At 58.6% G+C, this 27,157-nt stretch overlaps 2 protein-coding genes across 12 annotated transcripts in view; one reads left to right on the top strand and one right to left on the bottom strand.

Annotated features, from left to right (window-relative positions):
• The window catches only part of RARA (retinoic acid receptor alpha), a 42,924-nt gene extending 19,172 nt beyond the window's left edge, over positions 1 to 23,752 (top strand). For 4 of the 10 annotated variants that reach the window (XM_006214275.4, XM_031686021.2, XM_006214276.4 and 1 more), the window contains exons 2-9: positions 1,403 to 1,944; positions 15,805 to 15,953; positions 17,229 to 17,370; positions 19,334 to 19,494; positions 19,726 to 19,902; positions 21,170 to 21,374; positions 22,176 to 22,334; positions 22,973 to 23,752. In XM_006214275.4, coding sequence (XP_006214337.1) covers positions 1,767 to 1,944; positions 15,805 to 15,953; positions 17,229 to 17,370; positions 19,334 to 19,494; positions 19,726 to 19,902; positions 21,170 to 21,374; positions 22,176 to 22,334; positions 22,973 to 23,190 — 1,389 coding nt within the window. In that variant the 5' untranslated portion in view covers positions 1,403 to 1,766 and the 3' untranslated portion in view covers positions 23,191 to 23,752. Of the gene's footprint in view, positions 1 to 1,131; positions 1,155 to 1,402; positions 1,945 to 9,819; positions 10,562 to 10,829; positions 10,925 to 15,562; positions 15,703 to 15,804; positions 15,954 to 17,228; positions 17,371 to 19,333; positions 19,495 to 19,725; positions 19,903 to 21,169; positions 21,375 to 22,175; positions 22,335 to 22,972 lie in introns of those variants that run through there. The other 6 variants (XM_072938741.1, XM_072938740.1, XM_072938744.1 and 3 more) reach the window with 6 other exon arrangements.
• On the bottom strand, positions 1,857 to 9,309 carry LOC140686096 (uncharacterized). 2 transcript variants are annotated; one of them, XR_012059596.1, is made up of 3 exons: positions 8,799 to 9,309; positions 4,873 to 5,895; positions 1,857 to 4,403 (listed from the first exon to the last, which is right to left on the bottom strand). XR_012059596.1 is itself a non-coding variant. In XM_072938748.1 (2 exons), the coding sequence occupies exons 1-2, from the start codon at positions 9,115 to 9,117 to the stop codon at positions 5,303 to 5,305; spliced, it is 912 nt and encodes a 303-aa protein (XP_072794849.1). In that variant the 5' UTR covers positions 9,118 to 9,309; the 3' UTR covers positions 4,646 to 5,302. The 2 variants fall into 2 exon arrangements, 1 of the variants encoding a protein (XP_072794849.1); XM_072938748.1 differs by lacking the exon at positions 1,857 to 4,403 and having other exon boundaries at positions 4,646 to 5,895.
• Positions 23,753 to 27,157: the final 3,405 nt, after the last annotated feature.

Genomic DNA, 27,157 nt, shown 5'->3' with positions numbered 1-27,157 from the left:
GACAGTTCTACTTTTAGGCTGTCAGGAATGCTGGTATGAACATCCACGTGCAAGTTTTTGTGTGGACTTGTGTTTTCATTTCTCTTAGGTAGATACCTAAGAGTGGAATTGCTGGATCATAAGACTCTGTGTGTAACCTTTTAAGGAACTGCCGTACTGTTTTCCAAAGCAGCTGCACCATTTTACATTCCCACCAGCAATGTGTAAGGGTTTCAGTTTCTCCACATCCTCACACACTTGTTAATATCAGTCTTTCTGACTGTAGCCATCTTAGTGGATGTAAAGTGGTATCTCATCGTGGTTTTGATTGGCCATATTTTTGTCTGTCTCTTTGTCTTTCATGTGTCATATATTCATATATGTATGTGTATATATATGCATCTCATATATAATACATGCATCTGTATTTATTTACATATATCCTCCTATACCCCAAGTGGATTTGAAGCATCGTTTTGTGGATAGTTCTTTCTCCATCTCTTTCTTTGCTCTTGTTGCTGTCTGTCTCATTGTGCCATGGAAATTTCTGGGTTCATCTCTGTTTCTTGCTACCCATGTTGTTATCTATGCATGTCCTCTGGTCCCAGCTGTTCAAACAGGGTGTGGATCTGTGTGCACACTGGAGGGGGGGGGCATCTGGCCTTTCATCTTCTGCCTACCTCCCACCTCTCCAAGGATGTTGCTTCTGCAGAGTATGTGAGTGAACTCTGAGATAAGTCTCCCTTGCCTGGGGGTAGGGGGCTTCCACGCCCAGCAGTCCCTGTCCTCCTAGCCCACTGCCCACCCCTGGCCAATCATGCTGTTGAGCATTGGAGGTGGTACCCAGGAGTCCTCGGTTCCCTTTTCCTTATTTGTGTGTATGTAATCGGGCCTCCTCCCTGGGCCTGTGGGACAAACCCATCTGGGGTGCTCTGGTTGGATTTGGGGGGGAAGTGGTGTAAGAAGGGCCCCCTGGCTTAGGAGTCATTTTTCTGAGAAGTGCCAGTGCTTTAGGGAAGCGGCTTTTCTTCCTCCTCCCTCCTCCCCTCAAGCACACGTTCTCTGCATCTTGACCTCAGGTAACCCGCTTTAGGGGAAGGAGGGCCAGCTGCCTTCCTTTGCTGCAGGAATCCTCTGGGGTGGCATGGCACTGGGGACCCCTTCCGCTCAGGATTGTGAGTGAGAGGACTTCGGCCCTGGGCTCTGTCCCTGTCTCCCTAGCCTGGCAGTGCTGGCCTACCACCCCCAACAGTGTCTGGGCCCTGCTCCCAGGCCGTCTCTGCCAGCCAGGCATGGTGCCAGCTGTCTGCTCAGCCGGGTGCCGCGGGAAAATCTCTGGCCGCCCAGGTTGGGGAGGTCCACGGGGAATGCCCGTGAGCCCCATTCCTTGGTGCCCACTCACCTGTCTTTCCTCATTCTACAGCACCACAGGACATGGCCCCCGTAGCTGCTTCGCCGGGGCCCATCTAGGACAGCATCCTTTTCGGCGCCTTGAAGGCCAGCTCTGGACCTTCCCGGGAAAGTGCCAGCTCACGGATCTCCGAGACCACAGGACCAGCTCTTGGGACGTCCCCCAGCCCACCTGGCCCCCAGCTAGAGTGGGGGCTCCAGGAGGCTGAGATTAGCCTGCTAGCCTTGGACGGCAGCTCCAGGACAGAAGAGGGGGTGGGCTGACCACCCAAACCCCCTCTGGGCCCAGGCCCCATGCCCCGAGGAGAGGCGGCCTGAAGCCCGCCAGAGCCTCTCTCCAGACTGTCTGCCTGCACTTCTGACTGTGGCTGCTTGGCATGGCCAGCAACAGCAGCTCCTGTCCAACACCTGGGGGAGGGCACCTCAATGGCTACCCAGTGCCCCCCTACGCCTTCTTCTTCCCCCCCATGCTGGGTGGACTCTCCCCACCAGGCGCTCTGACCACTCTCCAGCACCAGCTTCCGGTTAGCGGCTATAGCACGCCATCCCCGGCCAGTAAGTGGGGTGGCTGGCGCTGTGGGAGGGGGTGGGAGAGGGCTGTGGAGGGAGGCAGGCCTGGGGCTGGGCCTCTGGGCACTTCGGTTCTGCTGTAGCAGCGAGGTCTTCCCTAGATAAGGGGGACCGTTCTTTGGGGGCTCGAGGATGAAAGGCTGATAGGCTGATCTACAAGGTGGTGTGTCTGATGTTGGGGGGCAGAGGAGTGATGCGACAGTGCTGTCCCGCGGTGCCCCTTGCACCCCCTCCCTATGCTCTGCTGTCGAGGGCCTTATAAATAGCTCCAAGAAGTGGACACAGGCTGGAGGCGGGTAAACAAACCTCTCGACATTTGGTGGAAATGGCAGCTCTACTGAGAGAAGCACCCCACTTCTGCCCCACCCCATCCAGTACCTCTGAGGGAAGAGGCTTGAAGAAGCAGAACCCCCTCCCCTTGCCCTGCCAGCTGCTGGCCAGCCTGGGTGGTACTTCCCTTTGTGGGGAAGGTGAGAGGGAGGGGCCCCAGGCAGCCTGGTGGACACGGGGTGAGTGTCCCAGGAGGGGGCGCTCAGCCTGGACTCTGGCTGTGGACTCAAGTCTGCTCTTGTCAGGGCTGTGTTTTCTCTCTGCCTCCGCCCTCTGCCATGGGGGTCGCCTGTTGGCTGGATGGGGGTCTCGGTACCCTTCCTTGGCTGGCCGAGCCAGGTAGTGGGAGGTGGCTGCAGCTATGGCCAGCTGGCAGAGTCCGGGCCTCGGGCCTGCCAGGCCGCTTACAGTAACTCTGGCCCCCAGGGCCCAGCTGGGCGCCAGGCCAGCTCTTGGGGGAGGAGGGAGCCGGGGCCTGGCCCCGGGCGGGAGGGGGTGGAAGCAGCAGAAGGGGCCGCGGACAGCGGGCTGGCTGGTCAGCTGCTAACCTGGGAAACGTGTCCCACCTCTCCTGGCGGGCAGGGACTGAACACCCGGCCCCAGGCACCCGCCACCCCTCCTATGGCCACTGGCAAGCGGCCTGCACTGCTGCCCCATGTGCCTGGCTAGGCTGGGTCAGCGCTCCCTTCTCAGCATGGGGGCAGTGCACTCTGCCCGGAGCCAGGGAGTCTCTTTGTCCCAGGGGCAGGCCCTGGCTGGGCGCCTCACTGCCCGCACTGGCCTTCTGCCCACCGCCACCACTGCTTCCTGGATTGCCTCCTCTGGCTGCACGGTGGCCCCCTCCCTCCCAGCCCCAATAGCTGCTGGGAGCAGGGGCTCGAAGTCTGCTCTCCTTTAGGTCCCCACCCTTTAAGCCCTGGGCAGGGGGCAGGTGGCAGGTGGCTGCGGCCTACTCAAACCTCCACCTTCTGTTTCCTCCCTTAAGAGTGTGCAGTGGGCAGCGTCTTGACCTGGGAGTAGGGGAACATCGTTGTGGCCTGGTCTTCAGGCTGTGCTGGGCGATGGGGGAGGCCAGGCTCTGGGTTCAGGGTGGCTGGGGAATGAGTGTATGTGTCTGTCCCTCCTGGGATCTGGGTGTGATAGGTGCTGCTTCTTCAGGGACTGGGATTCATATCCCAGCTCAGGTAAATGGAGCATCTGTTTCCTGCCAGGGTGGGATTTTTAGGGAGGGAGAAGTTAGGGGCCCGCAGACTGATGCCGGTGGACAACCTGTTTTTCCCAGGTGATGGAAACAGAGCCCCAGACACTCTGTCCACCTGGGGCCTGGACTCACGAGGGTTGGAGGGGTCTGGCCTGGCCCCTGTCCTTGCCCTGTCCTAGGCCTGATGAGCAAATGTTTTGCCCTCTCTTTGAATGTTGCAAGCTTCTTCCTCTTTCTTAGAGGTGGGTGGGGAGGGCTTCCGGGTCCCCTGCTTCCCACCCTGGTAAGCTTCTCCCCCCAGGGCGGGGTGCCCACATTTCGGGCAAGTGGAGCCTTCTCTGGCTTTCCCCACCCAGGTTAGGCAATGCCCCCTTCCTGCCCCCTCCCTCTGTGAGCCTGTGGGTTTCCCTGCCCTCTCCTAGTAAACAAAAACAATTTCTCTTCCTACCCAGAGCCCCAGCTTCTGAGCTTCTCCCTCATCTTCCCCTTCTCTGGGAGCAGAGGTGTGGCTGTGAGCCAGCAGGAATCGGCCATTTCCCTCCTTCTTGGGCAGGGCTAGGGGGGCCTGGTGACCCCGGCTCTCAGCTGTGGGTAGCAAAGTGCGACAGCTCAAGGTTCAGAGATGGAGGTAGCCTTGCCTTTCCCGCTCTCCCCACGGTAGGCTGGGCTGATGCTGGGGTCAGGCAGCTCCTAAGAGAGGTGGACATCTGTGGCCCCCATTCCTGCCAGGAGCAATGACAGGCTTTGGCCCTCTGCCACCCTTTCTGTAGGAAACCTTGCCCGTGAGGTGAGGCTCCCTCCTCCCACTTCCCATCAGCAGAGGTGTTCGGAGAGTTCCCCCTCTGTTGCCCATTCTTTTCCTCAAGTTGGGAGGAGTCTGGATCTTGGGTGTATCCTTCAAAGACCGGGTGGCCTGTGAAAGGACAGAGCTATTGTCCAGGTCACTTGGGGGAAGGGTGGGTATTTATCCTGCTATAGTCTCCTAGGGAGCCAGAGTGGGATGCTCCAGAGATGGTACAGGATTCCCTTCTAAAGCAGCCCCTGGGCCCTGGTCTCTGAGGACTGGTATTTACTGTAGAGGGTTGGGATTCTGTGTGTCTTGTTGGGGGGGGGGAAGGGGTTGGGTGTATTTTAGGGGTGGGGAGGTCAAGGTCGGGTGTGCCTTGGGAAGGGGATCAATAGCTTCTGGGTATTGGGTGAGGGGGTCAGAGCGTGTTTGAGGAGAATCTGGTGCTGAGCCAGGGAGGGGCGACTGTGTGCCGGAGGCGGCAGTGACTTGGGGCATAGCGTGTATTGGGGGAGGGCTATGTGACTGTGTTGTGTGTTTGGGGAGGGAAGGTCTCTATTTCTTATTGCTAGTCTAGGCTGGAGAGGAAGCGAACCTGCTTGTTTTGTTGCTCATGCTGGGAACTCCATGGCGCGTGGGGCCCCAGGGAGTAGGTAGCGTAGCTTGCGTTCTGGCTTTGCTGCCTACTGTGCACGCTATAACCTCTCTGAGCACGTTTCCTCGTCTGTAAAACAGGGATGTGACCAGAGCCTCCCTCAGAGGGCTGAGATTAGGCAAGATCAGCAACGTCATGCTCTCAGCTCCTCACCTTGCATGTGACTGTCGCTGTCTCATTGCTGTGGCGCCCGGGGCTGTTACATCAGTGGAAAGGGACCCAGGGTGGAAGTTGGAGAGAACGGGATGCTAACATCTGTGGAACACCTACTGTGTGCCTGGGACCTTATCTCTGTTTTACAAATCTTAATCCCCACAATCCTGGGAGAGGGACATTATCTCCATTTACACATGAGGAATGGTGCTGGTGATTAAGTGGCTGAGCTAAGTGACCTTAAAGCTAGGCTGCTTTCTACCCTCCAGAGAGGCAGCTGCCTGAGGGTACTATGAGGAGCCTTGGGGTGATCAGTGCCACTTTGAAACCCCCCTTTCCCAAGGCTAAAGCCCAGCTTCTGCCTGAGGACCTCCCCCCCTTCACCCAGTAGGGGGCGTAGGGAAGCACCCCCCCCCGCCACGCCTCCTCTTCTGTTTTTGATCCTGAAGGCTGGAGGGAAAGCGCGATAAGAGGCCTGGGCCAGATCTGCATCCTGTCCTGGAAGCTGCGGATACAATCTGTTCACACCCATCCCCGCCCCCGAATCAGCCCACTGCAGCCCCGGGAGTTTGCAGAGCTCAGCGGGCACCCTTCCCCCCATCTCCAGACAGACACTGTAGGAACAGAGTGTAAAAGCCACAGTTCTTATTCTTATTTTGTTTCCATTTGTGGAGTCGTGGCAGGGAAGTTGGAAGCGATCAGTAGAGGAGCTGGGCATGGGAGACCCCAAAAGACAAGGTCCAGACTTTTCCTTTCCATCCGCACATTTGCTGTGTGTGCCGAGAAAAGACCGGAGAGTGGTCCTAGGGTCTGGGGGAGACAGAGGAGGTGTGCCCTTCTCCCCTTCCTCTCCTCTGCCACTCCTTCTCCTTTTTAGTTGGTGTCCTCCCCCCCACTTCTGCCCACACTCTCCCTGGACAATAGGACAGCTAGGGGGAGGGGGTACTGCTAGCATTGCCTTTCCTGGGGTCCAAAATGCAGAGTCAGCCAAAAGACTGTTGGATGGGGTTTTGAATGAAAATGGGGCCTCCTCACATTTTATCTGGAAGCATTGGTAGTACACAAGCTCCCTCAGGGCAGGACCCCAGCGTGGGCTGGGGGAGGGGACTCAGGGAAGGAAGCTTGTCCTCTTAGTCAGACTAGGACCCGAGAAACTGTGTCTGCCCCATGCCAAGGGCACTGTGCCCATGGGGACGTGCCAGTGCAGGTCCTGACGACCCTTTGAGGGGTCGTGTCTGCCGAAAGAGGAAGTGTTTCCCTTCTCCAAATCCCTTTGGGGCGGTGCCCACAACGCCTTCCTGCTCCTTTCCCTCCATGAAGTTGGGGTACAGCCAGTAGAGTTGGGTCTCCCAGGGTAGGCTGGAGGCCAGCAGCCCCGGCTGGATCAGAAATAGAGGCCCTCCCCTCCTCATTTTGACTTCTGGGTTCCCGGGAATCTCAGCCAGCCCAGGGACCAAGGCCTCCTTGGCAGAAATCTTAAAGGACAGTTCTTTCTGTGCGGCCTTGGGTAGGTCACTCAGCCTCTCTCAAGTCTGTTTCCTCCTTTTTAAAGCAAGACTCCTAATCCATGCTTGCTGGCAAGGCAGGTTGCTATGAGGCCACGGTGACCTGCTTGCTAGTGAGGGCCTGAGTGGTACCTAAGTACCCTGCAGCCCCATTGTCTTGGGGGATGGCCACCCTGTACTAGGACCCAATGTCCATCTGGTTCTGGGCCTCACGATTTTCTGTTTGTTATCCCCTCCAGATGGGGTTGGGGACAGGAGGGAGTCCTGCATGGCACAAGTCCGGGCCAGTCCAGTTCAGCCCAAACTGCTGAGGGCCTGCTTAGCACACAGCCCTGGAATTGTCGTCAGGGATGCGGCAGAGGAGGACAGACAGGCTCCAGGCCTGCCACTAGGTTTTCTCTCCTCCACCCCCGCTGCTCCCCAGCAGCCAGCCAGAGCCTTCCTATTTCCCTCTTCTCCTACTGCCCCAGAACACTGTGTTCTGCTTGACCTGCCCCATGACCTTGCTGTTGCCCAGAACAGGCGTCTCACCCTGACTTCTCCCCTTCTCCAGCTCCGGAAATCCTACCCATCCTTCAAGGAACATCTTGAATACTGCCTCTTCCCAGAAACCTTCACAGATGTTCCCCCTTCCCCGCTCACTCTCCCTCCCTCTTTGGATGCCTGCAAGTCCTTATTTTTCCTCTGCCAACACTCATCTCTCTACCATGAAGTGACTTCTCTCCACCTAGTATCTGCCGTGAGCTGTAATCATTTGGAAGATCTTTGCCTGATCAGCAGGTCTTTGATGGCAGAGACAGTCTCAGATCCCTGAGTACCTCAAAGCTGTGAACACAAGGCCTAGCACATAACTGGTGCCCAGGAGCTACTTCATTTGGGAGGAAAGATACCAAGGGCCTTGGAAGGAGTCTACCCTCTCCCCCAGCTGTCTCATCTACAGGCAAGGCTTTCATACGTGCCCCAGACCCCAGCATTGTTCCATCTGCAGCCCAGACCTCCCTTAGGTGAGACCTCACTTTGGAGTCCCACACCCTCCTGTCCACCAGCCCAGGAAAATTTTCTGCTTTGCAGCCTTGGGAACTTTGCTGTAGCACAAACCACACACCAGAGTCCTCTCTGCTACCACCATTCCCATTCTGCCCCACCACGTCCCCATTGATTACCTTCCTCTGTCCATCACCACTGCCACTTTCCTAGGCTGCGCTACCATTGCATGCTGCCTGGACCCTTGCAGTAGCTTCTAACTGGTCTCTCTTGCCCTCCTACGATCCATTCCTCACACAGCTTCACAGAGTTAAATTTTTTATTTATAGCACTAAATCAGATCTTGCCTCTCCTCTACTTGGAATCTTTCTGGGGTTTTTCTTTGCATTTAAGATAAAATCCAAAAGTCTAATTGAGCCCAAGTCCACCTGGTCTGGCCTTAGCCCACCTCTCTAGCCTGGTCTTGGGTTTCTTTTCCTCTTGAATTTTATGTTCTATCTACCCTAGCCCTCTATTAATTTGTTGAATGAACCCACGAAATTCTGTAACCCCAGGACCTTTGCACAGGCTCTTTTACTGGGACTCCACTCCTTCCTACTCTTTGCCTGACTAACTTCTAAACTTCTACTCTTTCTTTAAGTCTTTGCCTTGAGGTCCTCCCTGACCTTCCAACATAAATTAGGTACCTACAGTGATAATCCTTCAAAGTACACTTGGTGTGTTTACTTATGTCATAATACTAATCATCTTAGTTTGCAATTATATATATATACACACAATAATAAACATATGTATTTGTGATTATTTGCTAAATGGCTGTTGCACCATAAGGTCTGCAACAGCAGGCTTACCAGGGTATCTACTTAGGAGGGTGGTCATAAAATTGTTTTCCTTAAATTAGCCTGGCATGGTGGGAATATGGGCTTTGGTGGCAGAAAGTTCAAATTCTCACTGTCCCCTTTATTAGCAATGTGATCTTGGAAACCCACCTAGCCTTGCTGAGACCCTGGTTTCTTTATTTGTAAAATGGGGTAATATCCTTCTCTTTGAGTTGCTCTGAGAATTAAATGACAACATATGTTAGGAACCTGGCTTCTAGAAGAGTATCCTTGGGAAGCATGTAAATTCCTATCTGTTTTTAGAATGAGGGAGCTCCTCTGCACGGTCAGAGGCAGTAATAGGATACCCTCTTCTCCTGGGGCATCCCCTCCTTCTCAGACCTACCCAGCCTAGGTCTTTCTTCCAGTGGAACAGGCATCCCGAGGGCTTCCGGGAGGAAGTGGTCAGCTGGAAGGCACCAGCCCCTCCTTTTCTCTCTCCAGGGCTGGACGGTGCCGTGGGGGGCCAATGCTGGTTCCGCCGCCGGGAGACACCCTGGGCGGGGTTTGCTCAACGGAAGCACGCAGAGCGTGGGGGGCGGGGAGCCCCCGCTGCACTCGTTGGTGGCAAAGCACCCGGTCTGCTGCGTCGGGTTCCGGCGGGCGGGCGGCCGGCTGGAGTCACACATGATGTCACAGACAATGACACAAGCCGGGTGTCTCATTCTGACACGGCACCCGAGCTGCACAATGTCACACCCGAGACACCCGGCACGCCGCGTTTGTGTTGCTAACACTCGGCCACAAGCAACCCCGCCCTTCGCCTCCTGCCGCCACTCTCCGCGTCTCCGGGGGAGCGGGCCGGGCAGGGGGCCGGTGGGCGAGCCCCGCGGGCGGGCTGGCGAACGGGTAGTGTCGCGGGCAGCGGTGGGTGGGTCACCCGGAGGTGAGACGCCGCCGGGCGAGTTCAGAGAGAGTTCAGCCGCATTGCATTAGGCAAATGAGGCCTGGGCTTGGTGGGGGGTGTGTTGGGGGAGGACACCGGGACCAACCCCCTTCTCCCGCCCACCACCTCCCCCGCCGTGGCATCGTCGGGCCGGGGACTGACCAAACCACCGGGGGAGGCTGGGAGCCGGAACTGGGATGGGGGAGACGCCCGCGCCTCTTCCGTCCTGGCGCAGCCCCCTCCCCTCTCAGTACCCCGCCTCCGTCAGTACTCCTCGCACTCCTCCACTTGAGCCTTTTGCCCCTTCCTTCCCCTCTTCTCTCCTCCCCTTTCCCGGGCTCCCCCTCCTCGCCTTCCACAGCCCGCCTCTCCCTCTCAGTTCCCGGCTTGGCGCCCTCTGCCGCGGGACCCGCGGGGAAAGGGTTAAAGCAGGGGCGGTGCCTGGACGGGACGGGGCGGAGGGAAGGGGGTGGGGCTGCAGGGGACGGGGCGCGCGGGCCGTGTTGGGGGTGCCGCGGCGCGCACCGCCGGAGACCAAGCGCCGGGCGGCCGCCCCGGGCCTGCCGGAGGCGGAGGCGGGGCCGCGCGATCCCCACCCCACTCGGAATCCTCGCCCGGGAGAAGCCCGGGAGCACCGGCGGGGAGGAGGAAGTGCTCCGTGACCCCCGCCCGCGCCGAGCCCGCCCCCGGCCGGCGCACTTGGGGAGCAGCGGGACTCTGCCTCGGACACCATGAGACTCGCCACGGGAGCCCCCTCGAGGTGAAGCCGCCTAGTTCCCGGGCCTCGGCCGGGCGTTCCCGGGGCAGCTGAGGGACCCCCCCGCATTCAGTACGCACAACTTCCCCGCTTTTCACCTGGGACTGGCTGGGCGGCCCGCCGACTTGGACGCGGGACTTCGGGCAGAGGGCGGCCCCCGGCCCGGGTCGCCGCCAGTCGGGGCGGGGGTTCTTACCCCTCGCCCCCTGCCGCTCTCGGATGGAGCCGCCGGCTGAGTGAGGGAGGCAGCGCGCAGGACTTCCCCGCCCGGACCTCTTGTCTTCGCGGGGAAGATGTACGAGAGTGTGGAAGTGGGGGGGCTCACCCCCACCCCCAATCCCTTCCTGGTGGTGGATTTTTATAACCAGAACCGGGCCTGTTTGCTCCCGGAGAAGGGGCTCCCTGCCCCCGGCCCCTACTCCACCCCACTCCGGACTCCGCTTTGGAATGGCTCAAACCACTGTAGGTACCGACCTTCCCTTCCTATTGTGGGAGCTAGGGGTAGGGGTGGGCTGTGGGGCTTCCGCTTCTCCCAGGGGATGCGGGCCTGGGGGCGTGGTGGCAGGGGTCCTGTCTCTACCCTTCATTTTCCCTTGTCTCTCTTGCTGAAAGTCGGGTGCCCTTGTTGGACAATTGGACTCCCCCAAGGAACCCTGGGTGCTATTCGGGCTGAGGAACTTTGGGGGTTCCTCCTTTCAGGAACATTTGTTCATCTCTTCTTATACTTCTTGCAGGGGAAGTGAAGCCCGTTGCCCCCAGTTTATATCTTCTTGCTTGGAAGCAATAGCTTCGCAGCTGAGTGGTCCTTTCTCCCACCTTGGAGGGTGGGGTAAGTGTCCTATCAGTGGGCTTGTCTACACGGAGGAGGAGGGGCCTCCTCCCCGGATCCCAGCCCTAGCAAAGCCTGGGGGAGAGCCCTGTCCTGGGCATCAGCTGTTGCCCCTAGCCCTTGCGTCACTAGAGTGGGTGTCAGGGGAGCGCTGGATGTCTTTGGTGTTGGCAGTGGGGTGTGGCAGGAAGGGGCAACTTCATCAGACGCCCGTCGTTGGCCACCCTAACCAACCCTTACCTCTTGGGGAAGGGCACCTGCCCTTTTGAGGGTTGTCCTGGCCCTAGGCACTTGGCTGACACCTTTGAAGCTTCTGTCCCAGGAATGGAGGGGAGAAGCTACTCTGGTGGGAAGAACCCCCCTCCCTTGTAATCCTGGTACAATCTGTTTTCTGGGAAATGAGTTTTTTTTTGGTGGGTCTCAGGCTACTCTGGAAAGGAGGGATGCATCCTATGCGTCCCCTCCCACCCTAGCCGTGTCCTTTTGTTACTCTGTTTTCACTTGGGAAGAGGGGCTGGCGCTGGGCTGTGCCTCCTAAGAGGGGCGCTGATGAGAACCCTGGGGTCCTGGCAGCCTGCACACCTTCTCTCCTCACAGTCCCCTGACTGGATTCAGGCTCCCCTGGAAGGGAGGGGCTCTGCACTGGCGGGAGCTGTGAGCACCTGGGGTGCACACCTGGGTGTGTTTATATCGGGCTATGAGGTAGTGTACCTGGGTGGGGGAGAGCGGTGCTCAGGGGATTAGTGTTACTTGGCTCCGGTTTCGTCCTCTATCTACCCTGCTTGGGGCTCAGCTCTTCCCTGGGGTTTCTCCCACCTTCCCGGACTGACTGCTCCCTGCTGCCTGCCAGGGGGGAAAGGAAGAGTGGGTCTCTGGGGACCTGGTGGCTTGCAGAGGGTTGAAGGGCAGCCCCCAACCTCTTTGCTCCAGGAAGAGAGACCTGGTTTGGAGAGACACCCCCCTCTGCCCCTCTCAGAGCCACCTCACCCCTAGCCTTTCTGTTGTCCTGACCTTTGCCTCTGGGGCAGGTTGGCTGGAAGGCAGCTGGCTGCAGACGGTGGGAGGGAGGGAGGTGTGAGCAACGGTTGACTTTGGGGAAAAAAGGGACCGTTGAAAGGTGTGACACCAGGACCCTTCTTCCCATCCTCCCGGAACTGGAGGAAGGTGACCCCTCCTAAGTGAGGTAATTGGGGCATGGCTGCCAGGGTCACTCCCTCCACAGCCTTGGCCTCCTTTGCCAGAGGACTGGGGGAAGCTGGGATCTCTGAGAGCTTGGGCTCTGGCCCTTGGGGGCAGCTCTGCTCTTCCTGGCCCAAACTACAGGAGGAGCATTGAGTCCAGCAGGCCATGGGGAAGTGGAGGCTTGTTCCCCACAGGGTGGGGTGGAACTAGAGGCCTGGGCTCCCCTGTTCCCATGGTGAGAGTGCAGGTGTGTGGCAGTGAGCACAGCCCCCAAGGTTGGGATGGTGGCTGTGGGGGTGGTTGTGGGGCACAGGAAGGACCTAGAGGCAGAGAGTAGCAACTTGTCCAGGTCTAGAGTACACGGGGTCTCTCCCCAGCCCCTTGGTGTGCCTGTAGGTCCTCTGGAGACGGGAACCCTCCAGCCCCCTCACACCGAGTTCTCTGCTCCCTCCTGCCACCTCCACCAATGGTGAGAAGAGAGAGCAGGTTGGCCGTGGGAGGAGACCTTCCAGATCCTGCAGGGCCCCGGGGATATTGCCTCCCTTCCCAGAGCCCCTGTTGCGGGGCACCAGAGGACAAGGGGTACACAGGATGTGGCTCTCCATCTGTCCCCCACCAATCTCGCAGCTCACGCCTCCGCCCGCTTCCAGACGTCCAAGAATGTGAAGCACGTGGATGCCCGTAGTTGGGGGAGGGGGAGAGATGCTTATCGGTGGCCGCTGGGTAGGGGCCTTCTTCCGCCGCGGCCACGCTACACCCAGAGCTCCCCCCCCACCTCCTCCGGGGTAGAGGAAGGGCGGGACGCAGGGCCCTGCGCCCCCTCCCCAGCCCTCCCCGGGGGCTGCGAGGGGAGTTGCGGAGGAGCGGGCGCCAGCTGGATTGGGAGGGGAGCCGCTGGCCGGGGGCCCGGCTGATTTCCTGCTGATCTCCTCCAGGAAACTGGCCCCTTGTGCGAGCCTGCGAGCGGCTCTGGGGCGTGGGGACTCCGGAGCGCTCTGCGCCTCCTGCCCGCCCGGAGCGGAGCGGGAGCGGAGGAGGGGCACCCTGGCAGCGCGGGCGGGAGGGGATGCCTGGCTCCCTGGGCCGCTGCCAGCCCTCTGCTGGGCGCTGGAACTTTGAGCTGAGAAAGTGTGATGCTTCTCCCGCCTCGTCCTTCTGCTGGAAGAGGAGAGATTTGTGGGCTGGGGCCTTTGGGGAGGGAGGTGAACGGGGAGGGGCCTGGCCGGGGCTGTCTAGGTCGGGTGTGCAGAGTTAAAGCTGCATCCTAACTCTTGCAGAAGCTATGAGGGTCCCATAGTGTCCTGCTCCCCTAGGCTGCTGGCTGGGGGCCCGGGAGGTGGGGCCTGGGCCAGGGCTCTGGGTTCAAAGGGCACAGTGGGAAACCTCAGAGCTGTTACCTGGGCGACAGGTGGGGATGTGCCAAGGATTGGGCAGAGGGTGCAGACTGTGTTACAGTCTCAAAGGCAGCCTGCTGCTGTGGGGTGGGCCTCACCCAGTCCAAACTGGACCCCCACGTGGGGTCATCTCTGCCAAAAAGCACGTTTGAAAAGTATGTTCTTCCAGTTCCATAAACAGCCTCTGGACTTTGCCTTAGCTCCAAATTTCTACAGGCCTTTGCCCCTCCAGTCAGTCCCTGGCATTAGAACTGTCTGTCCCTTATCCAGGTATCCCCCACCTCCCCATGTGTCTCCCCACGCCCCCTCCCCTCTCTCAACCCCACTCTGTACCCCAAAGCTCCCTCTGTCCTATCTCACCTTCCCTTCTGGTTCATTTTAGAGGTAGGGCCTTAAGGGGCTGTGGTCCCAGAGCAAAGACTGGTGAGGGGAGTCAGTGCCTTCATCCTCTGCTTGTTGGAACTCTGACTGGGATTCTAGGCCGAGGTTCCCCCCCACACCCCCTTGTCCTTGATACACCCTCCCCACCAGTCTGGATTGTCTATTGTTACTCCTTTTACGTCTTGGAAAAAGTTAGCACAACAAAGGGCTCCTTTGTCACTCACCCCTCTGCCTCCTGGCCTCCCCCAGGCCCCCCAACCCCGCCCCACCCCCAGCAGCTGTTCTCTGGCCTCTGCCTGTCTGATTTGCTTGTCTGGCCTCCGGGAGAGTGAGGTGGGGGAAAACCAGGCCAGGACAGTTCGATTTGGGGTGAGAAGCAGAGGGTGGGGGAGGTTAGCAAAGAGTCTGGATTGGTGGGGGCATGAGTCCCTCTGCTGCAGGCTGGCTCTGGGCAGGGACAGGGACATGGGGCCACAGCAGTGCCGGTCAGCCAGGCTGACAAGGGACATGGTGCCCAGGCCCAACTAAGAGCCAGGAAAGCCCTGCCAAGGTTGTTGGCTTGGTTCCCTGTTGTCAACTGCCTGGCAGTCCCTGGTTGTGCCTGCAGGTAAAGGGGGAGGGTGGTAGCATGCAGCTCACCAGCCCCCCACCCCCCCACCCCCATCCAGGTGCTTCTTTCCTCTGTGCCTGGACTTTGGGGCCACATGACTCATGAGGTGCTATGAGGTGCTTGGGCAGAAATTCTAAGCCCTTTTGAATTCCAGAACCTCAGGTGCTGGAGTTTGGGGTAAGACTAAGTAGGATTCTGGGGTGTGGGAGGAGGCAGGAAACTACCTACTCAGGAAGGGAAGCGTCCTTGCCCCTCCTTGGCCCTGGACAAGTAGACTTGGCAAAGGCCTCTGGAGGATGCCGGGTGGCCCCTTGGGAATCTGGGGTTGGCTGGGTCACAGTTCTTATCCAGCACAGTACACACCCGGCTGCCCAGGCTTTGGGCACAGTCAGCCCCTACGCAGCCCAGCCCTGTTCTGCCTGGGGTGATGGGCACGGTGCCAGGCACTGGGGAGGATTTGGCTAGTGGGGGCTGCCCCTGCTGGCTGGGTCACCCTCCTGGCTGCCCTCTTAGAGCTGAATAGCAGGAGAGGAGGGGGATAGTAACCGGGACATAGTATCGAGGCCAGACAGACAGAGCATTGATGGGAACAGACCCCCTTTGTCATGCTGTTTCCCGCAGAGCTATGGGCTTCCGGGGCCCAGAGGGACTCTTCTCTGTCTCCAGGGGGTCCCCCTGCTTATCTCAGGGAGCCCCCACCTGCTGTGCCCCAACATTTGCGACTCTGCACATCCTACTTTGGGTCCCTAGCCAGGGGATTGTTTGGGTGGAGGAGGGGCTGTGGCTAATGGCAGAGGGGGCGGGGGGGGGGGGGGGGGAGCGGAAGCAGAGGGGGTGGGGGAGCGGCTGGCTTTGAATATCCTGTTGACCCCAGTTTCCTCTGCCCCCAGCTTGTGTCCTCTTCCCTCCCTCCTCATCAGCCTTAACTCCTTCCTAACTTGGGGGAGATGGGACCAGGCTGCCCAGGGTCCAGGGCTGTAGAACCAGGCTGACGCCTACTTGACCCACCAAGGGTAGTCACGTCCACATACAAATCTGATGGTTTATTATTTGATCTTTCTGGTTTTGAAGGTGGGGTCCTGGGCAAGGAGACGGGACTGATGGGGGTGCTGGAGGCTTCTTTGACAGCCTCATTCTCCCAGTCTGGCTGGGAAGTCCCAGCTTTCCTGAGACTGTGTCCCTGCCCCGGAATTTGAATCCTGACAGCAGTGGTGAGGTTGGGAGAGGCTCTTGCGAGAGATCAGGAGGCAGGGTGGGCACCCAGTTAAGAATGGTGACCTGGCTCTCTAACCACCCTTCTCTTCTCTCTCTAGCCATTGAGACCCAGAGCAGCAGTTCCGAAGAGATAGTGCCCAGCCCTCCCTCACCACCCCCGCTTCCCCGCATCTACAAGCCTTGCTTTGTCTGTCAAGACAAATCCTCAGGCTACCACTATGGGGTCAGCGCCTGTGAAGGCTGCAAGGTGAGTTGAACAGGGTCATTGGGAAGGACAGTCTTGAGTAGATAAATGGGATGTTCCCACTGCCACTGCCGTGTCCTGGGACTGTGCCTTGGGTGGTGAGGGCAGGATGTCTCTAAAGCTGCTCCTCTTGCTTCTATGCAGAAAGTGGCAGGAGCCTTGGAGGAGAGGGAGCCTTAGCCGAACCTCCTTCCTCATAGATGAGCAGGGGTCCCCAAACCAGAGGTCCCCCTCCGGCCTGAGCTCTCCTCCCCGTCTCCATCCTCCAGCTGGCAGGGTGTGCACCGGCTCTGCTGCCGCTGCCCGGGTTGCCATGGTGAGCTGGCTGCTGCCTGGCTCTTGGCTGGGGACGCAGGAGGCCTGCCCCCGGTGGCCCTGCCTGAACCTCACCATGGCAGTCTGGCAGGAGGCATTTAGGAGCAGGCGCCTTGCCTCAGCCTCTCCTTCAGGTGCCCAGACTGCGGGCTCCCCCGTGTCTGGCTGCATTTCCACGCACCCAGGTTAGGCTCCATGTGCAGACGTGTTGCTGCCTTCCCAGTAGCTGCGGGCATGGCCACTCCTCCTCGCCCCTCGTACCTATTTCTTCCCCTAGAGATCGGGCCTCTGGAGCTGCACAGCCTTGGGACTTGGGGCCCCAGGCTGCCCCTCAGTGTGTAGCGGCTATCTCCAGGTGTGGGCCAAAGGTCAAGGGCAAAGTGCAGGGCCTTGGACTGTATGTGTCTGGCTGTCCTGTGTGCTTGTTCCCGATCTGTCTCTCTGGTTAGCCTGTGTGTGCAGCCCGGAGCAGCCTGGTCTACCTGTGATCAGTCAGTTTGCACACATGTGTCAGGCAGCCTTGCTCCTGAACCTGTGTCTCCACCTCTCTGGCCAGACGGTGTGTGTGTCTCTCTCTGTGGCCTCTTTTTGCTTGCCTTCTCTTCCTAGGCTCTTGAGTCCAGGGCTGTGGATCTCAGAGCTCTGCCTGTCTCCCATGTGGCCCCATCTCCCTTTTCCTGATTCACCAGCAGCCCAGAGGTCTTCTATTCTGGGAGGGAGGAAGCTGAGTCTGTGGGTGTGGGTCGGGGGGAAGACTTCTGCCCACCCCCAGTGTTGAGGCATGTACTGGGAGTCTTCTGGGGGTATCCTTGTAGGTGGACCAGTCTCCGCACCTTATCTGGCCTGCTTTGGTAAGTGATGGCCAAAGGTTTGGGGGCAGCAGCCAGCTGCCTGCCCCCATCCCTACTGCACTGCTCCCACTGTGAGTGTGGCTGACCCGACTCCCTGCCCCTCCGTCCCCAGGGCTTTTTCCGCCGCAGCATCCAGAAGAACATGGTGTACACGTGTCACCGGGACAAGAACTGCATCATCAACAAGGTGACCCGGAACCGCTGCCAGTACTGCCGGCTGCAGAAATGCTTCGAAGTGGGCATGTCCAAGGAGTGTGAGTGCCGCAGGGCTGGGGCCAGTCCGTGCACTAGGCAGGGCGCGAGCATCTGGTCCCTAAAGCCAGGGGAGCAGGGGTGTGTGGATGTGAACACGTGTGCCCGCGGTGTGGTGTGTAAGCTGGTGATAGAGGACAGTCCCTGTGTAGCTGCAAGGACCTGTCTGTCTCATCAGCTGTGTGTCCCTGTGTGGCTAGCCCTTCCTGTTTGTGTGTGGCAGGCTGTGGGTGCTCCCAGCAGGCTTGCATCCAGGCCCTGGGTGGCTTTGGGGCGGGGCTCAGAGACATCCCTGAGCCCTTCCAGATTGTGTATCTTAGGACAAGGGTGCTGCTGCTTGGTATTTGTGTGGCAAGGGTTTGGGCGTCAGGCAGAGGAATCTGAGAGCCATTGTCTGGTGAAGACTGGGACCTGGAGTTGGAAGAGAGAATTGGGACTTCTCAGATCCCAGAGGAACGGGGGGTTTCCAGTTCGGGCTCAGCTGAGGCCTGGTGGAGGGAGAGAGGGAGGGCTGGACAGGGAGACCCTCTTGTGTTGAATCATGGGTGTTGCCGTGGTGACCGGTGATTGATGATGTCAGAGATAAATGACGCTGACAGACGCCTCCTTGTCTGCGTGGCCGTTGCCATGGAGCTTGAGCCTTGGGGGATGGGGTAGGGGAGGGCGCTGTAGGACCCTCTAGCCCTTTGTGGGCAGGGCAGTGGAAGAAGGAAGTGGGGAGGGGACATGGAGGGGGACACAAGGAGCCCCAGACAGAAGCAGAGGGACCTGGCAGCACCAGCCACCTCCTGCCACAGGAGTCGGGGCTCTGTTGTCCAGAGCCCAGGAAGTGGTGGCTCCAGGCTGCAGAGTAGGTGACAACTTAGGACCCGCAGGCCTGGGACCCTTCCCTGCAGGGCCCAGCACCTCCTCCTCCCTCTGCTGCTACCTTCCGCTCCCAGAGCTTTTCATCGCAGAAGGACCAGGGTGGGGACCCCCTCTCCCTCCCACCGCCAACTCCCCCTTTCCCTCCCTCCTCCTCCTCCTCCTCTCTGGCTGCTCTGTGCCCTGGAGCTGAGCAGCTGCCATTTCAATAGAATTAAAGCTTCCGAATGATAAACGTCTTGTCACAGCTGCAATTTTCTCTTCCCAAATTATCCCCCCACTCTCCCTCTCCCTCTCCCTTCTCTCCCTTGTACTTTATTGAATTTGCAGAATCGACATGAGTGATCTCCAAATTATGCCAGCCCCCTCACCCCACCCGCTGCCCCCACCCTGGGCCCCCCACCCCCACCCTGCCTTCCTCCAGCGTCAGCAGCCACCACCACTGGCCCTGTGAGTGATTGTGTGTCTGGGATAATCGGCTGGTAACGACCCCATCGCTTCTTTAAAGCCGAGTGGTGTGTGCGGCTCAGCGCCCCCGGTGATTTGTCAGCTCCCCCGGCTAATGGGCCGAGAGATTCTCCTGCCTGGCCCCCCACTCTCAGGCTGGGGAGCCCTACTCTTCGCCTGCCCGAGAAGCTGCTCTCAGCCAGCCCCAGGGATCCCCGGGAGACCACCGCCAGGAGGGAGAGCCGGGGGCCAGTGGAGGCAGGAGTGGGTCCTTGCTGGAGGCAGAGGGGGTGCGGGGCAGGGAGGCAAAGAGCACAGAGCTGGGACGCTCCACACACGTGCTGTGCTTTCAGCCCTGGACCCCGGCACCCAGGAGTGTGGGCTGGAGTAGATGTGTCGGGGTGCGGGCTCCATTCTGGCGAGCTGGCCAAGGGCGCGTGTGCCGTGGTCCTGGCCCTGGGTCAGACACTGGGTGTGTGGGTCGGGTGGGCACAGAGGGATGGACTGTGTGTTGACGTCCTGCCTGCTTGCGCACTCGTGTGTGCGCCTGCACCAGGTGACCTCCGCAGCTGGCGGCTCTCTGTGCGGGGGGATGGGCTGGGGCTGGACCTCTGCCCCCACCTGCTGTCTAACCCTGGCCTCCGTGCTCCACAGCCGTGAGGAACGACCGGAACAAGAAGAAGAAGGAGGCACCCAAGCCCGAGTGCTCCGAGAGCTACACGCTGACGCCGGAGGTGGGCGAGCTCATCGAGAAGGTGCGCAAAGCGCACCAGGAGACCTTCCCCGCCCTCTGCCAGCTGGGCAAGTACACTACGGTATGGCTCCCTGCCCGGGCGGGGGGGCACCCTTTCTTCTGCCAGGCCGGCCCCTCTGTACCCCTGCCTGTGCCTCTGCGTCCTCCCCTCCCTCTCTCCTCTTCCACTGCCTCCTCCCCCCAAGCTTTTAGGAAGTGAAGGTGGGTAGAGGGCAGGCCTGCGGGGGCTGGTAGAGCCAGGCCGAGAAGGGGGCTGCAAGGGGAAGGCCCTCACTCTCCCTCGTCCTCCCAGAACAACAGCTCAGAACAGCGTGTCTCTCTGGACATCGACCTCTGGGACAAGTTCAGTGAACTCTCCACCAAGTGCATCATTAAGACTGTGGAGTTCGCCAAGCAGCTGCCCGGCTTCACCACCCTCACCATCGCTGACCAGATCACTCTCCTCAAGGCTGCCTGCCTGGACATCCTGGTGAGGGTCTGCACCCGCCCACCTGGGCACCACCCCATGTGCTTGGAGGATGTCCTGCCACTCAAATAAGCACCTTTCTAAACATTCACCTGGAATCGACCTGGCCAAATGCCCACCCACCCAGACAATGGCACTTCCCTTCCCCCGTGTGTCCACCTGTCCACTTAGCCACTCAGCACTCACATGTGCACTGGTTCACCCATTCACCTGTGCACGCATCCATCCACCCTCAGCCCATCTTTCCATCGAACTTTCCATCCAGCCGCCCATCTTCCCATCTGTTCAGCCTAATAAAGATTCACCTGGGACCCTGTGTGGCCAGGCCTTGAACTGGGTGTCAGGAACAGAGGTGAACACCCCACTGTCCTCTCTCTGGAAAATCTTCTTTTGGTGGAGGCAACAGATATGTAAACAGAGGTTGCAAAATGGTGATAAGTGCTGGCTGGAGATGGGGGAGGGCTGTCCCCTCTCTGTAGGACAGAGAGCCGCACTGCTGGGCCCGAGGGAAGATGCCCCAAAAGGAGATAGCTTCTAGGGGCTTGTAGAAGGGGAATGCGAAAAGCCTGCTGATGTGGCCCCAGCTGGATTCAGGGGACTGCAGGACATCTGGTGGGGCCAGAGGGTGGCCTGGACTGGAGGCAGGATCGGTGGGGGAGCTGGGATTGTCAAATCCAAGGCTGGAGGGAGGACTGTCCTCCCTGTCATCCCTGATAGTCTCAGCCCACCTGTTCCCTCCCTACCACCTCCAAGGTAGGGAACCTGAGACATGACCAGGCTGCTCTTCCTGGTGGGGGTGGGGTGGGAGGTGGGATGCAAGAGGCAGGATTAGGGTTTGACAGAGTTGAAGATGACACACATTTATTGAGCTCTTGTGTACCCAGTCCTGCTAACTGTAGACATAAATCCACTATGGTCTTTGCCTTCCTGGAAATTCTAGTTTCTCTTAATTCTCTGTGTGGAGGCAGGATGATCTAGGTCAGCACTGTCTAATATGGTAGCCGCTGGCCATGTGTGGCTATTTAAATTTAAATTAATTAAAATTTAATTGAGTTCAGTTCCTCAGTTGCACTAGCCACATTTCAAGTGCCCAACAGCCACACCACATTGTGGGTTGTGACTGCTGTATTGAATGGTGTCCATCGTTGCAGAAGGTTCTGGCGGACAGCACTGGACCTGGCTGCCGGCCAGGTGGTCCTTGGGGGATGCTGTGCTGGAAGTGCTGGGGGTGGGGTGTGAGTTCTTGAACTCGAGAATCCTCTGCACCCAGATCCTGCGGATCTGCACGCGGTACACGCCCGAGCAGGACACGATGACCTTCTCGGACGGGCTCACCCTGAACCGGACCCAGATGCACAACGCCGGCTTCGGCCCTCTCACAGACCTGGTCTTTGCCTTCGCCAACCAGCTGCTGCCCCTGGAGATGGATGATGCTGAGACTGGGCTGCTCAGCGCCATCTGCCTCATCTGTGGAGGTGGGCAGGGGGCCCGGGTCTAGGGGCCAGGCCCTGGGTGGTGGTGCAGCCCCAAGAGTCTCTCCCGGGGAGGAGCTTGGGGATCATCAGAGCAGAAGGGGAACTTGGCCCCTGTCAGATCCCTCACAGAGGGGCAGAGTGTGGTCTGTGGCCACATGACAAGGGAGCGGTGATGGAGACCTGAGCTCTGGGTCCCTATTTCCGGGCAGCGCTCCTTCTAGGGGGCTTACATGTGATGGCTTGAAGGTCTGACCACCCTTGTTCAAGTCCTGGCCAACCTGTGACCCATAGCAGGTTGCTGAACTTCTCTGAGCCTCTGTTTCTGTAAAATGGGGGCAATAATGGTCTCCACCTCATAAAGTTGATGGGAGGATTAAGGAAGTAATAAATAAGGCACAGTGTGCCCAGAGTAAGAGCCAGTAACTGTTGGCTGCTGTTAGTATTTTATTGTTACGAGTTCTGCCACATTCTGCTGGTGTCCAGAATAATGGGCAGGAGTGGGAGACCCGCCTCTGCTTAAGGATGGCACTGCCCGTGTTCAGCGGTCCCACCCCCATGAACTGGGCTGTCAGGGCAGGCAAACCCTGTCCTCAGCTCCTCTTTGCTCACATTTAAGAACCTCTTACGGCCTTTCTAGCAGCACACAGATCCCCCCTCCACTGCCCTGTGTGGGGAGCCCAGGGACCAGAGACTCAGCCCGTGGCCTGGGCAGGTGTGCCCCCTGGTGGTCAAGGCTGGGAACTCGGCTGTGTTCCTTGCTTGGCCAGGGCAACTGCTCAGCTGGCATCTCTGCTTCCTCAGACCGGCAGGACCTGGAGCAGCCAGACAGGGTGGACATGCTGCAGGAGCCGCTGCTTGAGGCACTGAAGGTCTATGTGCGGAAACGGAGGCCCAGCCGCCCACACATGTTCCCCAAGATGCTAATGAAGATCACAGACCTGCGGAGCATCAGTGCTAAGGGTGAGGCTCCTATACCTGCAGGGATGCCCCATGTGTCTGCTGCAGGCAGGCCTCAATGCCTGTCCCAGGGCCCATAGGGTCAGGCCCCCAGCGTCTGAGCCCACACCCCACGTCTTTGTGCCCAGGTCAATGCCCCACTCACCTGGACTCCCCCATGCCCAGGTGACCCCCTGCCTGTGAACCCCGTGGCAGTGTCGTCTCTGCACCGTAGTTAAGGGCATGGCTCTGGAACCAGACCACGTGGGTGTGTGTCCTTGAGCAGGTTAGGCAACAGCTCTTGAGCCTCCATTTCCCATCCTAGGAGTGGGGATAATGACGGTGTTTACTAAGTTGTTGTGAGATGTCAGTAGGATAGTCCATAGCACACAGCACACAGGAAGGGCCCAGTGTCAAACCCAGGCAGTCTGACCCCAGAGCCCGAGTTCGGAATCACTGTGCCCTGCTGCCCCCCACGTGTGGCAGCTTAAGAGAGCTGGCTCATGTCAGAGAGCTGAGCCCTGAGATCAGTGCATGGTGGAAGCTGATACCAGTAATACTGATCCTCCTACCTCCTACCCCCTCCCTCTTGGAGCCACCCTTGCTTGCCGGGCTGGAGGACTGGGGTGGGCACACTGACCTCCGTCCGTCCTTTCCTGCAGGGGCTGAGCGGGTGATCACGCTGAAGATGGAGATCCCGGGCTCCATGCCACCTCTCATCCAGGAAATGCTGGAGAACTCAGAGGGCCTGGACACTCTGAGCGGACAAGCGGGGGGTGGGGGGCGGGATGGGGGCGGCCTGGCTCCCCCACCTGGCAGCTGCAGCCCCAGCCTCAGCCCCAGCTCCAACAGAAGCAGCCCGGCCACCCACTCCCCGTGACCGCCTGCGCCCCGTGGACACAGCCCTCGCCCCATGCCCTGGCTTTTTTTTGCCTTTCTACCAATCATGCGACCCCTGCCAGCCCTGCCCCTCACCCGTCCTCCCCTGGGGACCGGAGGGAGAAGGCGGCGACTCTTCGACTCTTCGGACAGAGGCGAGGCCGGCCGAGATGGACTCCAGCTCCTGCGGCCTGGGCTGACATCGAGCGCCAGGCCGTGAACTGAGTGAGGACTTCTGGTCTCGGGTGTCAGGTCTCGGGATGGGGCCTGGGGGCCTCGTGTTCATCAAGACACCCTCCGCCCACCTCGCCACATCTTCATCACCAGCAAATGCCAGGACCTGGCTCCCCCATCCTCAGAACTTGCAAGCCATTGCCCCCCACCCCTGGTTGGGGAACCCCCTGCCTCGGTTGGTGACAGAAGGGGTGGGCCAGGGGTGGGGGAGTCCCCCTGTACATACTCTGCCGTACCAACCCCCAGGTATTAATTCTCGCTGGTTTTGTTTTTATTTTAATTTTTTTTTGGTTTTGATTTTTTTAATAAGAATTTTCATTTTAAGCACATTTATACTGAAGGAATCTGTGCTGTGTATTGGGGGGAGCTGGATCTAGAGCTGGAGGGGGTGGTCCTGGGGGAGGGAAGCGGCTCAGAAGGGGCTCCCACTCTCTCTCTCTGTCCCTGTGCCCCCAGCCCTCCTCCCCAGCCTTTTCCTCCTTGGTTTTTTCTTCAAAACTGTGAAGTACTAACTTTCCGAGGCCTGCCCTCCCCTTCTCCCTCTGCCTAACCACTGGGCAGGGACAGCTTCTGGGCAACCCCTAGAAGGAGGGGGGCTCACCCAAGAGATGGGGCAGGGACGAAGCCAGGGGGCCCTCAGAACACGAGTGTGCGTTTCTCAGCCCTGTGTCCTTGGCCGACCTGCCTCTCCATCAGGGGCCACATCATCTTAGCCCTCCAGTCCTCTTGTGCCCCTCCCCCATGAAGGGGCTGGCCAGGGGTTCCGAGCCCTGCCCCCCAGCCTCACAGCCACCAGCACCGCCCACAGGGCCCCCCCCAGACACACACACACACACACACACAGTGGACAGAAGGGCCGACAGACACACGTGGCCTGACTTCCTCCATTTTCCTGGCCTGCCCCCCACCCTACTCCCATGCCCCCTCCTTGCCCCGCAGGACGGGCCTACAGGGGGTCCCCTCCCCTCTCCCCCGCACCCCTGGACTAGGGGGGCTGGCTCTGCCCTGCCCTCCTTGTTCCAGAGCTGGGGTCTCATCCCTCCGGAGCCCGCTGGTGCACCTGTTACTGTTGGACTTTCCACTGAGATCTACTGGATAAAGAATAAAGTTATATTTATTCTACACATGCCTCAGAGCCTCCCTGCCTCGCCGCCTTCTCTGGGTGTCTGGGCAGGGGGCTGGGGTCGGGGATGGGCACTGGGGTGAGCTGCCTTTGGAGCCTACCTTGCTGTGCTGGGGTCTCTGGAGACCCTGTGGAAGGAAACGGGCCTGCCCTTCTGTGGGAACCCCTGGGACTGGGATCCTTCACAGCCGGTGTCAGGGAGCCACAGTGTGGAGACGGGGAGGGGGCGAGAGGGAGAGACTGCCCAGGCCTGCAGGGAGTCCCCAGGCTGAGGGAGACAGCCAGCCTTGGCCCTCAGAGAGTCCCCTTGAAAAGGCAGAGGTTTGGTCTGGGGGTCACATAGTGGCAGAGAAATTCTATTTTTGGAGTGACCACGGATGACCTTCACAGCAGGACTGGCAGTTGGCATGGGGACTTGGGTCAGGGGGCTCATTGCAACCTAACGAGAACTCGGGATGGGGATGGAAGCCTGAGAGGCCTGCGCATCCATCCCTCTGCCTCCAGGAAGGACTACCCTGCTCACCCATCCACCCTTAAGGTCACTCTGTCGGCAGAAGGCACAAAGGACAAGAGGATCAAGTGTGACAGGGCTTGAGGGTCCTCAGAAACCAGTTTTGCCCACCACCCCTCATGCTACACATCAAGGCCCAGGGAAGGCAGTGCCCTTGGCCAGGGTCACACAGCAAGTTAGTAGCACAACAGGGACCAGTACTAAGTGCTCCCACCTCTCAGCCAGGGCTCTTTCCTGGATCCCTGAAGCCCGTAAAGAAGCATCAGAACTGATGTTTGGGAGGTCTGGGGAGGTGGCAGTTGAGGCTGCCTTTGGGGATGTGTAGCAGGGCGCCCGGGGAGGAAGGGATTCCTGAGCGGGAAGGGTTCCTGCCACTGGGGTCCACCTGCCATTCTTACTTCAGCCATCAGGTGGCAGCAGCTCCTCACTTAGGTAGCATTCCAGCCCAAGTTGGATATGATCTGAGGACAGAGGCTTTCTTCCTCTAGCAAATATTTCCTAACATTTTCTTTATGAAGCAGACAGAAAATTAACATAACATACCTACACACATGTTTTTAAAAATCACTAGTCTGTCACACTGCATTGTAAAGGAGAAACGCAGGGAATGTACTGTGAGTCTCAATATGTGGATCCCTGGGCACAGCCACTGGGCGGATAGGACACAGTCCTATGCTTGCTTCTATTTTTAATGAATATTTGGATTTAAAAGGAGTAAGACGGTCAGACCCTAGTCTGTACAAGAAGCCCAGGAAAGTTTAAAAAGAATTTGAGTGGATGTTGAAATAAAACCTGATCATGAATAATAAAACCATGCAAAAAAAAAATCCCCAAACTAAACCTTTAATGATTTATATGTAAAACTGAGTCAGGTTTTGGGCTCAGGTAATTATAAAGCGGTTGTTCACTATGTAAATGTCAGTGGGACATTCTAAAATCGTGTGTGACAATACTTTATTGTGAGGGCACACATTAGCATTCTACCCCTGCCCACCAAATGGCAACAGGGTTCCCCTCACCGTGATGACTAAAGCAGTGGGATAGTAATTTTGCTGCTGGGATCCTCTGGAGCTTGAGGTCGCCCTGGATGGTCCACAGTGCATCACCATAGAGGAGAGTTTCTCATCCACGGCACAAGTAACATTTGGGGCTGGGAATTATTTGTTGTGAGGGGCTGTCCCACACGTTATAGGATGTTTAGCAGCATCCTTGGTCTCTATCCCTAGTCATACCTTCCCCCAAGCTGTGACAACAAAATATGTCTACAGACATGGCCAAATGTCCCTTGGGGGGTAAAATCACCCCTCAGCTGAGAACCACTGCTGTAGAGTCTGGTCATTGAGGACTGGCAGGTGCTTTGCACGGGCCTATGGGAGCGCAGCACAGAGGCATTTAACCAGGTCTAGAACAGGGCTTGGAAGTCTTCCTGGAAGAGGTGCCCCCTCCCAGCTAAATCTCTAGGGGGAAGAGTTAGCCAGTGGGATTACAGAGGTAGTAAATGGTTTCCTGTGATCAGAAATCACCACGAGCTCCATGTTTTGACCACTTCGGGTTTTGGTTGGAATGGTAGAAGAGGTGAGGCAGAGGTCAGGTCAAGGCCAGTTCAGGAGCTGGATTTGATCCTGAGGGTGATGAGAGTGAAGGATTTTAAGTCAGTAAGTGATGTGTTCAGATAGGCATTGTAAGGGGCGGGAGCAGAGGCTGAGGGAGGAGTAGTCCAGGCCATCGGTGACGGTCTGGCCCTGCGAAGCCTCTGAAGGGGTGGGAAAGAGTGGGCAAAGGGAGGAAATGCCTAGGTGGTGAAACAGGAGGACCCGGTGACTGATGGGACGGAAGCTGGGCAGAGGACGGCCTATGGCAACAACGGATGGAGGTAGCCTGGGTGGATGGAGATGCCAGCCACTGAGAGGAGAGCCAAGGGAGTCAGGGTGACATCTGAGTTACTGGTGACCCTCCCCTCTCCGTCCCTCACCCAGCTCCTGCCAGCTTGCTGGCCTCCAACACTCCAGCTTATTCCTGCCTCAGGACCGTTCCTTCCAACAGGAATGCTCTTCCTGGGGACGCTTCCTGGCTAGCCCCTACCTCCTTTCTGCTCCATGT

Source organism: Vicugna pacos, chromosome 16 (assembly GCF_048564905.1).
Source record: "Vicugna pacos chromosome 16, VicPac4, whole genome shotgun sequence".
NCBI lineage: Eukaryota > Metazoa > Chordata > Mammalia > Artiodactyla > Camelidae > Vicugna > Vicugna pacos.
Note: the sequence above shows the minus strand (reverse complement) of the source record. Positions and strands in the feature narration are given on the sequence as shown.